We start from the raw sequence: 14,681 nt of genomic DNA on the forward strand, positions 1-14,681 counted from the left end.
TGCTTTGACTATGTTTGGGCTTTGACCGGTGGAAGATGGTCGATTGGGTTCATCTCATTCTTCAATGGCCTTATTCGTTATTGGACTTTGGCCTCAACCTAACTCCTGTTATAAATCTGGTTGGTGTCTTTCTCGAAATTCTCGATATTCTGGAACAGAGCAACAACAACAATTTTTTAAGTCGAGGCAAGGATAAATCTTTTATCCGCAAGACGATATTGCCCGTATACAAGTGCTTTACGTTAACGGCAATCGTCCCTAAAATACAACGACTTCGATCAAGAGTAGTAGCACAACAAACTCTTGATTGCAACGAACAAAGAAGAATGCAACAACTTTCAAGTATTTCGAAGTAAACAATGCAGCAATATGTGAATACGGAAAGCAGCAAAAAATTCAGCAGCTTATTCAAAATGATGAGAGGATTATTTATAGATGATCACCGGATGTGTTGAAAAGGCACAACTTTAGTCAATGAATACATTGTTTGGGGCAAAAGCAGCCAAGAACTGATGCCATCATAGCCAAGGGACACGCATTTATCCAGAACCAGCGCTGCGGGCGCTACCGTGCGTGTTCTGTCTGCGTGCAGCAAGGCGCACGCGGCCGCGCAACACGCAGACAGGCGCGCGCGCACGCGTGAGAAGCTGCGCGGCCGCGCGCCTTGTTCTGTCCTGAATGCTCGAATTCCAGCGACAGGCGCGCATCCGCGCGGGATGTGGTGCACCCGCGCGCCTAGCTCTGTCCGATGCATCATTCTTGTGTGCGTTCCAGACTGACAAAAATTTATTTTCTTAAAAGAGTTTCGTCCAACACCATGATATATGTCAAAGCACGCCCCGCACCGCACCCACCCGAGACGAGACGAGCCCGCGCGCGCGCGTGTTTCACCGAGACACAGCCTACTAGCGTCTTCCCCCTTCTAAAAACTTCTGGTACCCCTTGGGCCCCAAACCCCTAACTCAAATTTAGAGTTTATAAGAAAGACTCACCTAGACAAATCTTCCAATGTGGGACAAGTCCCACTCCCTTTTCTCTTCAATACTCTTCTTAATTCATTTATCCAACAATCCCCCACATAAATGAACTTAATGCATGTATGCATATTTACTTGAAAGTTCTTATGAACTATTATTGCATCGGGAAAGGTAGCTTTTGGCTTTGAACCTTCCGTAGTAAAATACTATCGGGTTTACTAGTTGCTTAGTGACGTGATGTCTTGAACTATTCCACCGTTTATGTAAACCAAGTCAACAGTATTTACACAACAATAATTCCAACATATTTTGTTCTCATGTTGTGTCGGTTTCGGCCCTGGACCATATCTTAGATTCATAGGTGTTCTTGAAGCGGCCATCACTTCGCACTTATATAGGTGATCTCCTATCAAAAGTATCTTGCTATACTCTACCTCTTAGGTATAGGAATCATTAAAAAAAATTTTAACATCACCACATGTTGCAGATATATTTTACTTGGACGTTTTAGGAATGAGCTTTCATTGTTTCCAAGTGTTCAACCAATATTTATAACTTAGTTTTCCCATTGAACCAAGGTTTTGGGATCTCCAATTCACAAGGTTGGGTTACCGCTATAAACATTTTTATTTTGTGGCTTTCAAGCCTATTCCTCTTATTAGTTTGTAAAATTGATCTCGATTTATACCTTTAGTAAACGGATCTGCTAGGTTTTCCTTTGATTTCACATATTCAACAGAAATAACCTCATTTGAGATCAATTGTTTTATGGTATTATGTCTCCAACGAATGTGTCGAGATTGACCATTGTACATACTGCTTTGTGCTCTTCCTATTGCTGATTGACTATCACAATGAATAACAGTAGAAGATACTGGTTTATTCCAACAAGGAATGTCTTCTAGGAAATTTCTTAGTCATTCGGCTTCTTCTCATGCTTTGTCCAAAGCAATGAACTCGGATTCCATAGTGGATCGAGCTATACATGTTTGCCTAGAAGACTTCCATGACACTGCTCCTCCAGCAATTGTGAATACATATCCACTTGTGGACCTGGAGTTTTTTGTATCAGAAATCCAATTTGCATCACAGTATCCTTCCAATACTGCTGGATATTTTGTATATACCAGTCCAAAGTTCATGGTGTATTTTAAATATCCAAGCACTCTCGTCAAGGCTTTCCAATGATCCTTATTTGGATTACTTGTAAATCTACTTAACTTATTTACCGAATATGCAAGATCTGGTCGGGTACAATTAGTCAAATACATTAGACTACCGATTATCCTTGGATATTCTAGTTGATCAATGGATTCTCCTCGATTCTTTGCTAAATGAACTCCTAAATATATAGGTGTTCTAGCCGAAGGATTGTCGAGTGCCTTGAATCTTTCAAGAATCTTTTTAACATAATGAGTTTGTGACAATATAATTCCTTCAGAATTCCTAGAGATTTTAATCCCTAATATTATATCACATATCCCCAAGTCTTTCATATCAAAATGTTTTTTCAACATTTTCTTAGTATTCATGATCAATTCATGATTATTTCCCATGATTAACATGTCATCTACATAAAGGCAAACAATTACATATATATTTTCATTTCCTTTAATGTAGATGCACTTGTCACATTCGTTGATTTTGAAACCATTTGATATCATTGTAGTATCAAATTTTCATGTCATTGTTTAGGTGCTTGTTTGAGTCCGTATAGAGATCCTATGAAGATACAGTCGATTGTTTTAGGCCCAATCTTAACTTGTTTTGGCTTTGGTATTTCTACTTTACCCAAACACCCCCACACTTTGAGATATTTGTAAGATGGTATGCGCTTTTTCCATTTCTCATATGGAGACTCATTGTTTCCTTTGAGTGGTATTTTATTAAAAATGTAGTTTGCTGAGAGAATCGCTTTCCCCCACAAGTTTTGAGGTAAGCCTAAGTTTATCAACAACGCATTCATCATCTCCTTAAGAGTACGATTCTTGCGTTCTGCTACTCCATTTGATTGAGGTGAGTATGGGGCTGTAGTTTGATGAATTATGCCAGATGTTGTACAAAATTCTTCAAATGGAGCAACATACTCTCCACCTTGATCACTTCTTATCATTTTGATTTTGGAACTGAGTTGATTCTCGACTTCATTCTTATAAACGTTGAATGTTTCTATAGCTTCATCTTTGCTTTTCAATAAATAGACATAGCAAAACCTTGTGCAGTCATCGATGAATATTATAAAATACTTTTTCCCACCTCGAGTTTGAACAAATTTTAAGTCACATATATCCGTATGGATTAACTCAAGCGGCATAGTACTTCTTGTTACCGAATGGAAAGGGACCTTAGCCATTTTTGCTTCAACACAGATCTCACACTTGTGTTGTGGATCCTTTTTAAATGTAGGTATTATATTTTGGTTTGCAAGTCTTTGAAACGTGTTAAAGTTAACATGTCCCAATCTTTCATGCCATAAATTTGAACTTTCAATCAAGTACGCAGAATTTATAACTTCATTCTTCGCCTCTTGGCGGATAACATTCATTACATTCATCTTAAAGAGACCATTATTTTTGTATCCTTTGCCTATAAAAACACCACTCTTGGTTAATACAAATTTGTCCGATTCGAACACAAGCCTAAAACCGGCTTTACTCAACAAAGAACCAGAAACCAAGTTCTTCCGTATGTCCGGCACGTGCAGTACATTTTTTAGCGTTATTTCTTTGCCCGAAGTCATCTTCAGCACTACTTTCCCAACTCCTACGACATCAAAAGTTGTGGAGTTTCCCATAAACAGTTTCCTTTCACTGATGGGAGAGTAGGATGAAAACATCTCTTTGTCGGCACAAATATGGCTAGTAGATCCGGTGTCTATCCACAATTCCCTTGGATTGTCCACCAAGTTGGCTTCAAATACAACAGCAGATAAATCAAGTTGTGAAATATCAACTGGTACATACCGTTCTTCGATGACATTTGTTTGCCTTTGTTTCTGCTTTTTATTGTCTCTCTTTGGAAGACGACAATCCTTGGCCATGTGGTTCAGTTTGTCACAATTGAAGCAATCTCCTTTGAATTTCTTGGCTTTTCCTTGTTTTTTTTCATTGATCGATCGCTTTCTTTTGTGACTCGTACTTGATTCTGCTAGGTTTGCTTTAGCCTCAGTTTCCATCGCCCTTTTATATGTCTTGGCCTCAGAATTTCGGTTGTCTTCCTCGATTCTAAGTCTCATGATTATATCTTCGAGTTTCACCTCCTTGCGCTTGTGCTTGAGATAGTTTTTGAAGTCCTTCCACATAGGCGGTAACTTCTCGATGAGTGCTACTACTTGGAAGGGCTCATTCAATAACATTTCCTCAGAAAACAAGTCATGGAGAATGATCTGAAATTCCTGTACTTGGCTAATAATAGTTTTGGAGTCGGTCATTTTGAAGTCTAGGAATTTACCAACAACAAACTTCTTGATGCCCGCATCCTCCGTCTTGTATTTTTTCTCCAATGAATCCCATAGATCTTTCGCAGTCTTGACTGAACAGTAGACACTATAAAGTGTGTCATCAAGTCCATTCAAAATATAATTTCTGCATAAGAAATCACTGTGGTTCCATGCATCCACAGCGTTTCTTCGTTGTGTGTCGGTATCATCTTCTGCAATTGTAGGTGGATCCTCTTTCAAAAAACGAGACAGGCTCAGGGTAGTGAGATAGAACAACATTTTCTGTTGCCAACGTTTGAAGTCGGCACCGGTGAACTTCGATGGCTTTTCACCATGAGCGGGAGCAGTAACCATAGGAGTGAATGATGTGCTTGACATTTTCAGAATTCAGAGATGTAGAACACGAAATATCGTCTTGCGATTGTTATAAATCTGGTTGGTGTTTTTCTCGAAATTCTCGATATTGTGGAACAGTGCAACAACAACAATTCTTTAAGTCGAGGCAAGGATAAATCCTTTATCCGCAAGACGATATTGCCCGTATACAAATGCTTTACGTTAACGGCAATCGTCCCTAAGATGCAACGACTTCGATCAAGAGTAGTAGCACAACAAACTCTTGATTGCAACGAACAAAGAAGAATGCAACAACTTTCAAGTATTTCGAAGTAAGCAATGCAGCAATATGTGAAGAAAGAAAGCAGCAAAAAATTCAGCAGCTTATTCAAAATGATGAGAGGATTATTTATAGATGATCACCGGATGTGTTGAAGAGTCATGTCTTTCCAGACCGGATGTGTTGAAGAGGCACAACTTTAGTCAATGAATACATTGTTTGGGGCAAAAGCAGCCAAGAACTGATACCATCATAGCCAAGGGACGCGCATTTATCCAGAACCAGCGCTGCGCGCGCAGCCGCGCGACAACACGCGCGGCCGCGCGCAGCAAGGGGCGCCCGCACGCGCGAGAAGCTGCGCGCCTTGTTATATCCTGAATGCTCGAATTCCAGCGACAGGCGCGCATCCCGCGCGCCTAGCTCTGTCCGATGCATCATTCTTGTGTGCGTTCCAGACTGACAAAAATTTATTTTCCAAAAAGAATTTGGTCCAAAAAGATTAATATTTGTCAAAGACCGCACCGCACCGCACCGACCTGAGACGAGCGCGCGTGTGTTTCACTAAGACACAGCCTACTAACGTCTTCCCCTTCTAAAAACTTCTGGTACTCCTTGGGGCCCAAACCCTAACTCAAACTTAGAGTTTATAAGGAAGACTCACCTAGGCAAATCTTCCAATGTGGGACAAGTCCCACTCCCTTTTCTCTTCAATACTCTTCTTAATTCATTTATCCAACAACTCCGAATCGAGGCAGCCGATTACATTACGAAATTTATTTCACCCTAATTTTATTTTTAGTAAAAACATGTATTTTTCCATTTCAATTTATCAAAATTCAAGAAATATAATTTAAATAAATTCTCCTTTCTAAATAATTAAAATGTAATTTCTTACTGTTATAATGAATAAATGAGATACCGACAACCTCAAATATTAGAACTACTGAGATGTTAGTCTTATCCTCGTATTGTATCCAATTATCTTTATTCATTTTCACATATAAGATACACAATTTAAATCGAGACCTATAAGTCTATTTGCAAATCGTACGGAGCTTCGTTTTCTTTTAAATTGAATTTAGTTAATGATTCGATTAGAAGAGATGCAGGAATAGCCCAATGAATCTCGAATGCCTAGCAGTTCCACACTTATTTTATATAAAAATTCTATAACATTGAAGATATGAAAATATTTAATTTTATAATTATTTCATTAAGCATCGAGAAAAACAACATTGTCGCGTCTAGCTAAACAACTAGATGCAAGTTCATGAGCTACTCGGTTAGTGTCCCGGCGGCAATGAAGAAAAGAGACCTCTGAAGCTTGGGAACACAAACTGATTTTGTCTTTTACGAGCAAGAAATACACACAAAAAGCAGAAGGATGGAGAATAGCTTGAATAACATTAAGAGCATCAGCTTCTACTACCACTTTACTCCATCCGAGTTTTTTATGCTTTCCTTCACTGCTAAATTTAAATTTTTAAACAATGTGATTTTAAATTATTATGAATCAATCGATAAGGATTTGGTTAAATGGTTAAAATTGAGGCCCGGAGATTTGTTGGTCTTAGTTTTGAGTTTGGCCGATTGTAGGTAGTTTTCCTAATTTATTTAAGTAGATTTAATTGTTTCTTTGTACTTTTTTTTATACGAGATAAGCAAATATCGGGTCTTCGCTCAAGTTCTGTCAGTGGTGAAGACATTTAGGTTGTTTGTGTTATAAACAAAAAAAATTATTATAAATTATGAATAACCTAGTTGGCACTTAATATCGATGGTAAAATTAGGATGTAAATGAACCAAACCGTTTGCGAGCTATTTGGAGCTCGGCTCGATAAAAAGCTCGTTTGAGTTCGTTGTTAATCATATCAAGCCAAGCTGAAGCTCGATTTCGAGCTCGAAAATTTATCAAACCAAGCTCGAATCTAAAGATATTCGGCTCGTGAGATCGAAAATATGTTCGTTAACAGGCTTGCGAGCTCAGGCTCGGTTTGTTTAGGTGGCTCATAAACTCGAGTTCTACTCATTTAGGTGGCTCGTAAGCTCAAGCTTGGCTCATTTTTTGAGTTGAAAAATTAAATATTGGTACTAATGTCAATGAAAGGAATTGAACACAAGATCTAATTGAAAAAAGATGAATTCACACCACTTATCGACTCCGATATCTAAGTTAATTATGTATTTATTAATTATGTGTTATATATTTAATTTATGTCTCATTAAATTTTGTTATTTATGTCTAACATATTAAATTTTTGTACTTGTATGCAAAAGAAAAATTCGGAGATTAAAGAGATTCATTTGAATTAAAATACTTGTAATCAACTATCAAGAGCTCTTATGAGTTTTTGGCATTAAACTGGTGAAGTCTATTTGTTTTCTGAATTTAAATATATTATTTTCTTCTTGATTAAATTGGTAATTTATTTTTTTAAAAAAATTTGTCATTATGGACTTTGCAGGATAGTTGACTAGTTTTTGTTATTGGAGATGATTTTGTAGTTCCTGTTTTTAATGGCTTTTTTAACGTCCTCTCTACTTTCTCATGAGCCTTAGTTGAAGTGTTAAATGTGTGAAATTATTGCAATATTATTTATATGATGATATCAGTGTATGACGAATATTTGTTATTTGGATGCTAGATGTATTATTTTGGGATGCTCAATAATTTACCTAGTTTAATTTTTTTTAGTTGTTATTTTTGTCGTTTTGGTTATTTATGAATGTATTTACACATTTATGTTTGATTTAAATATAGTTCATAGATATATTTAATTTTTAGAAAGCTCGAATCAAGATTAAACTTGAGCTCAATTTTATGCTATACGAGCTAAAAAATGAGCCGAACTCAAGTCAAGCTTTTTAAACATGATAAATGAGCTATTAATGGACCAAACTCAATCTCAGCTTGATTAACATGATAAATGAGCTTTCAACGAGCTGAGCTCGAGTTTTCTCAAACATAATAATTTCAAGACAGATCGAGCTCGAGCCTGATAATAAACACTCGAATCGAACTCTAGCCTCAAAAAAATCTTAAACGAATCGAACTCAAATATGATATTGTTTGACTTAATTTAAATCGGTTTATATCTCTAATTATAAGACGATGGGCCATTCTCATGAATGCCACACGTACTTAGTGTGTATGAGCATGACAAAAGGGGGACAGGCCACACAGAGAAATGGAACCAACCACCACGAGACCTGCCTTCACTTAGAAAATTATAAACTATGATGGGGTATTACGAATTCGATAAATCTAATTATATTTAATAAGTACATTGTTCAGGTTGAACGCATTTATTTATGCCAGTGTTGACTGGATCCAGAATCACTCCCACCATCATGTATTTTATTAAATCTGTGACGATCATGGAAAATTATATTGTCACGTAAATTTTTGTGACACGATATTATTATGAATCAATTTTATAAGATATATTTTATTTAAATCATCCTATATGTCGAAGCACACATGTTATATGAGAAAAAAATTAATGATAATCTAAAATTTAGAAATTTAGGGTGATGGTTATTTTTTCTAGATGTGCAATGAAAAGAAACGTGATTGCTTGATCCCAAATCAGGGAAGATTTAATTTATTTTTGTAATATATATTCTTGAGAAAAAAGATATAAGAGATGTTTACGAGATTAAAAAAAAAAAATTCACCAATATCAATTAATAATAATAGAAATACATTCAAATTAATGTATCAACCTCAAAATTTTAAGATTTTTGGCATTTCCGCAAATCTTTTTAATTTATTAAAAAAAATATTTAATTATTCAAATTTATATGGCTCTTTTTACTTTTTCCTCCCTTTCATCTTTTATTTGGGTGAATGACTAATTTATTTCATGTTGCTTAAGCTTGTAATGGACGATTATTTATAATAATATTATGAGCTTTTGACTCTAAAAAATAATATAAAAACATATTTCGTTCTCTATTATTTCTACGAACTACAAATTTGCCAATAAACATAAAATATATATCACATAAGAATCACCACCCATTTCCGGAAGCTATTTTAAAATTTGTTATTTGGGACAATTTCGGAAGCCAAATTGATTATCTAACAAATTCGAAAACAGCCCACGAGGATGCAATTAATTAAAGGACCACCATAATGCTGAGATGGCAGCACCTGATTGGATGTACACATTTGCAAAGGCAAAACCAAAGTGATAAGGCCTCACACGGTCAAACCAAACACTGTCACGGTCCACTGAAATTGCTGCCACTTTCTTCTAAAATATTCAGCTTCACTATTATAATATGTCTATTTATTATTATTATTATTTAATTGCTGAAATGAGTTGGATATACGGCTGTAAATATAGATTTTACGCATAAAAATTATTAAATTAATTTATTATATTACCTACAACATTTTACAAAAAATCAAATATTTTAGCAGATTATCCAATTAAAGTAATAATTTTTGAATCAAAATTATTTTGTTTACTGATCACTCATTAAATCTCCTCTCTGTTCTTACAATTATTAATAATTTAATGTTATCCATTCTATGAGCAAATCGTTAATGTAGTCAGAGGGGAAAAATCCTAAAAAAAAAACATATTAATGTTACATTTTTAAATGTATCTAATTTTATATAATTAATCATGAAGATTTTTTTTAAATAAAATTACAGTTTTAAAAATTAGTGGTGCACTGAATTCAGCTAAAATTTTATTAATAAAAAAGTATTTAATGATTTAGCAATAATTAGCTTTTAATTGTGAGCTGGAAGTTTATTGTTTTTTTTTTGCCCAAAATGAATACAAACAGTATTATTTATTTTCTTACACTTTTCCAAGTACTAAGTACTTTTTTTTTGTCACCTTCATATCTCCACCAGTTTCTCCATCTCCAATTAATATTTTGCTTATTAATTTTAAAAACTAACTTATACAATTTTAAAGTTTTAGAATTAGAATAATCCCATGCAATAATAATTTTTTTTGAACATTATTTAGCATTTAAAGCAAATAATTGAATTTCAAATGATGCGAGTAAAAGCAAAGTGCAAGTGTAGTCAAAGGCACACGGGAAAAGGCGGATGGCCAACGGTCAAGGCAACATTGTCACGGGCGGTCAAGCTGTCACTTTAACATTATTCCCAAATAACTTATTTGGGTATTCGAGACAATTTAGTTTGATATTTCTTTATTTATTATTAATTATTAATTATTAATTATTAATTGCAAGTGTTTTTTTTTTTTTTTTATAAATTTTTTTATTACTATATTATTAAGTTGAGGCTCTCTAATCAACAAGTGGGCTGGCCCAAGAACAAGAAAGTAGAAAAAAGAGGAGCTCAGCAGAGGAGTCTTTGCTGGAGGTGCTCTTTTTATCTCTCCTCTCCAATCATCTCTCTTGTTTTCTGCTGAATAGAGCCTCTGAACTCTCATTTTGGCTGGTTGTTTTGATTTGGGTCTCGATAATAGTCTTCGTGTGTGTAGCATTTTTTCCTCAAAATTATATCTTTTTCCTCGCTCGTTTTCTTGATGAAATATATGTCTGGTTTACTCTTTTAGAAGCTTGAACGGGAATTTTTTGGGAGGAATATTGATTATGAAGGCCATATGATGTCTTGTGTGATGATGTTGATGAGTCTTTTGACCAGTAAAAGAGAGAATCACAGAAAGTGAAAAGAGAGAGATAAGGGTGTGGAGAGGAGGAAAATAAAGATGTGCCTTTTGAAAGGAGGATTGTTGCTTGTTAGTGTCAATGAAAGCGATGTGCTTTGAGGGAACTTTCATTCTTTGTTCATCCTTTTTCACTGAATTCATGTGTAGTAGTTGTTTATGTAATGTGCTTTCTTGAAATTTTTCCGGTGGGAAGATTATTGACAGTGTTTTCACACGGGGTTTTTGTCACTTAAAAAAATCGGGCATTTTTTTGGTCGGAGGAAGCTCGCCAAGATGCCTATGTTTCTGCCTTTAAAGAAAGATGGACTTGTTGGGTTTGAGGGTGGTGTAGACGGGCGTGTATTAGATCTGGATACGGCTGTTAAAGATGGAGTTTTGGGTGGAGTTGAGCTAGGGGGTTGTGGCGGTGGAGTTGGGGAGAAATTGGATCTGAAAAAGATGATTGAAGAGCTTAATTTACCAGAAATTCCATCTGTCTTTATCTGTCCTATTTCACTCGAAACCATGCAAGATCCGGTTACTCTTTGCACTGGGCAAACTTACGAGAAAACCAACATTCTCAAATGGTTTAGCCTGGGGCATTACACTTGCCCCACCACAATGCAAGAACTTTGGGATGATACGGTCACACCGAACAGGACCCTTTACCATTTAATCTATAGTTGGTTCTCTCAGAAGTACGTGCAGATGAAGAAGAGATCCGAAGATGCACAGGGTCGGGCATCCGAGCTTCTGATTATACTAAAAAAGGCGAAGGGCCAGGTGCGAATCCAAACATTGAAGGAGCTGAGACAACTTGTGGGGAGCCATTCTACTGCTAGGAAGACCATTATTGATGAAGGTGGGGTGGCCCTTCTTTTGTCTTTACTTGGCCCGTTTACTTCATATGCTGTAGGCTCCGAAGTTATCGCTATTCTTGTGAACTTGAATCTAAGTTCGGATTCGAAATCAAATTTGATGCAACCTGCAAAGGTGTCATCAGTTGTGGATATCTTGAATGAAGGGTCGATTGAAATAAAGGTGAATTGTATTCGGTTAATTAAAACATTGATGGGGGAGAAGGATTTTCGAGCTGAAACTATATCTAGCCATAGCCTTTTGGTTGCTTTGATGAGACTGGTGCGGGATAGGAAACAACCTAATGGACATTTGCCCGCCCTTGGTCTTCTAAAACTAATTTGCATACACAAGCAAGTCCGAAGTTTGATTGTGAGCATTGGAGCCGTGCCTCCATTAGTAGAGTTGGTACATTTCTTGAATCCCGAGTGCATGGAACTAGCCCTTTTTGTATTGGATGCCTTATCCTCTGTGCCTGAAGGGAGAGAAGCTCTGAAAGATTGTCAAAACACTATACCAAATATGGTTAAACTTTTAATGAGAATCTCGGAAAACTGTACGAGACATGCACTCTCAATCTTGTGGTCAGTATGCAAACTATCCCCCGAGGAATGCTCCTCGGTAGCTGTGGATGCAGGTCTTGCAGCAAAGCTTCTTCTTGTTATACAGAGTGGATGCAGCGCCGAACTTAAGCAGCGAGCAGCTGAGCTTTTGAAGCTTTGCAGTCTGAACTATTCGGACACCATCTTCATTTCCAAGTGCAAACTTACCAGAACGATTCAATAAACACCTAAGATTGGTTGATATTCTTATACACAGGCTTCCGGATTCGAAGACTACGAACTTGAACCATTTCAACAAGAATCCGAGACTGTATGATTTCAGAATTTGTGTGATTTCTTTTGTAAAGTTATAATAGATTTGGTGGGTGTTAGCATGGTATTTTGTGGAGCTTGAAACTGCAATTGTAATTGTTTAGCAGCTGCATTGTTCCATCAATCCCTGCTATTCTCTACCATTCAAGATCCAATTTTCCTTGGCAACTTTGTACAAGTTTTGTTTATTTTATGCCTTAATTAATGAGAGTGTAGAGTTTAGTAAAAACTGGTCTCTTTGGCCTCGCCCATTCTATATGTACAATTTAAGGATAATTAGAATTTGTTTGGCTGAATTTATTCTACATAACATAAGTTGTTTGTTTTTAGCTGTGGACAATGATGGTCACAACTAGGTGCAGAATTAAAATCGTTGTTTTAAAAATTTATAAATCGTATGATGTTTTCAGTTATCTTTTAAGTGATGGCATATGTTATAATTATAGGAAACGGCCCCAACTAACTTGGCATAGAGTTATGGCATGAATTATAGCATTAATTAATTAGTTATACCAATATCAAACAAGAAACGTTAATAATCTCCAAGTAAATTAAGATATAAACGAGCATTAAATTTTATAAAGTAACGACAATAATATTCTTATATTAATATATACCCTTCATTTGCCCACTCAAAAAAACCTACAGTCTGTCTGGATGAACAAGATTCACATATATGTAATTTTAAAAAAATTAATGGACCCTATGTATGTGTGGTTAAATTTGGGCCCTTGATTTTATCATGGGGTAGTGCCCCTACATGTGGGATGGAATCAACCGTATGTGTTAGCTTCGATGTTACATGAGGAAACACTGCCCCACATGATTTGGATGGACAAGATTCACACATATGTGATTTTAAAAAAATTAATTGACCTTACGTATGTGTACTTAAATTTGGGCATTGATTCTATCCTTGTATACACGTGGGATGGAATCAACCAATTTCTGTCACCTTAATTTTGATGTTTGTCATTCCCGCATCATCGGCTCGCCACTACCACGAGAAGGAGAAGTATGGAGACCTGCGAGATCTCTGCTCCAAAACACATGATTCCAAGTTGTGCTGGAAACTTCTCAAATCGGAGCGCAGCAAATTCCACACCGACACCAAAGGCATGGTGGAAGCCGCCATCGATTTGGCTAGAGGAAAAGCAGAAGAAATCCACCATAAACTCGACCGCCTTCGCGAGGAGTCGAAAGACGAACAACTGAAGCAGAAGTACTGGTCATGCTCGAAGAACTACAACGACGCAATCGGTGATCTGAATGAAGCGAAAGAGATGCTGCGTAAGCGTGGGCATAGCGGCATTCCTGTGCTAGTCGATGATGTTCTCAATGAAGTGAAGAGCTGCCACAATGATTTCGATAATGGTGCGTTCGATCCGGCGCACGTTCAGAACAGGAATAAGGAGTTCCGGGTGTATGCGGATCTAGTGAGGGTGGCCGTGTACCGTTTGTTCAAGGAAACGAGGGATGGGGAGAATTAGCTATGCAAGAGACGATTTTCAATTAATAGATTTGTGAGAATTAAATTTTAATTCGAGAAACAATCTTCTTGATACGATACTTAGTGTTACTTCAATCCTGTAGTTAGTTTGATGGTGGGAATTGAAATTCAAGATTTGGTGTAAATTGAGTAGGACTATTTGCACTCATATCCGAAAACTAGCTCGAAGAGTGAAATTTGTCTAAGTCAGTATATATAACTTGGATTTATCCATCAAAAAATATCAAATGAAGCGTAAAGTTTACAAGAATGCCGGATTGTCTAAGATTATATATATAACTCCCAAATATTTAATCCAATCGATGTAAGAAATCTAACAACAATAATATATTGTACTGCGTTCCTTGGATCACATTATATGTGTCAAAATGCAAAGGCAATTGACATTCATGGGGCGAAATTCCCATGAACTTGAATTTCTTGTTGAAGTGCTTTCTGAAATACAACAAAACAAGGGCAAAAAATTCAAAATCTACTTCGTGCAACATGTATCCTATCTCGATTTCATTAAATCCTCACATACAAGAACGCGTTAAAGAATAAATAGCATTCCATGAATCTGAGTTCTTTGGAAAGCAGTGTTACACAAGTATAATCACGAAGTATATTTTGTTCATCTTTCACAGTTTCAAGGCATTTACCAAGAATATTAAGAAATATATTTTTCAGTTGGAAACGAAGCATAAGTAGGATTTTTTGAACGAAAAACTAACTAGACATGGTTTAATTTACTGGTGTCAGCAATTAAAGATAAATAACAG

At 36.3% G+C, this 14,681-nt stretch overlaps 2 protein-coding genes across 3 annotated transcripts; both read left to right on the top strand.

Moving 5' to 3' along the window:
- Positions 1 to 10,312: 10,312 nt before the first annotated feature.
- LOC140978585 (U-box domain-containing protein 30-like) lies at positions 10,313 to 12,739 on the top strand. Of its 2 annotated transcripts, none has more exons than XM_073443757.1 (2): positions 10,313 to 10,466; positions 10,585 to 12,739. In XM_073443757.1, the coding sequence occupies exon 2, from the start codon at positions 10,972 to 10,974 to the stop codon at positions 12,319 to 12,321; it is 1,350 nt and encodes a 449-aa protein (XP_073299858.1). In that variant the 5' UTR covers positions 10,313 to 10,466; positions 10,585 to 10,971; the 3' UTR covers positions 12,322 to 12,739. The 2 variants fall into 2 exon arrangements, with proteins under 2 accessions (XP_073299858.1, XP_073299866.1); XM_073443765.1 differs by having other exon boundaries at positions 10,370 to 10,388.
- Positions 12,740 to 13,375: 636 nt separating this feature from the next.
- On the top strand, positions 13,376 to 13,900 carry LOC140971585 (pectinesterase inhibitor-like). Its single transcript, XM_073433952.1, has one exon. The coding sequence runs from the start codon at positions 13,376 to 13,378 to the stop codon at positions 13,898 to 13,900; it is 525 nt and encodes a 174-aa protein (XP_073290053.1).
- The last annotated feature ends 781 nt before the right edge of the window (positions 13,901 to 14,681 follow it).

This window comes from Primulina huaijiensis, chromosome 1 (genome assembly GCF_012295235.1).
Source record: "Primulina huaijiensis isolate GDHJ02 chromosome 1, ASM1229523v2, whole genome shotgun sequence".
NCBI lineage: Eukaryota > Viridiplantae > Streptophyta > Magnoliopsida > Lamiales > Gesneriaceae > Primulina > Primulina huaijiensis.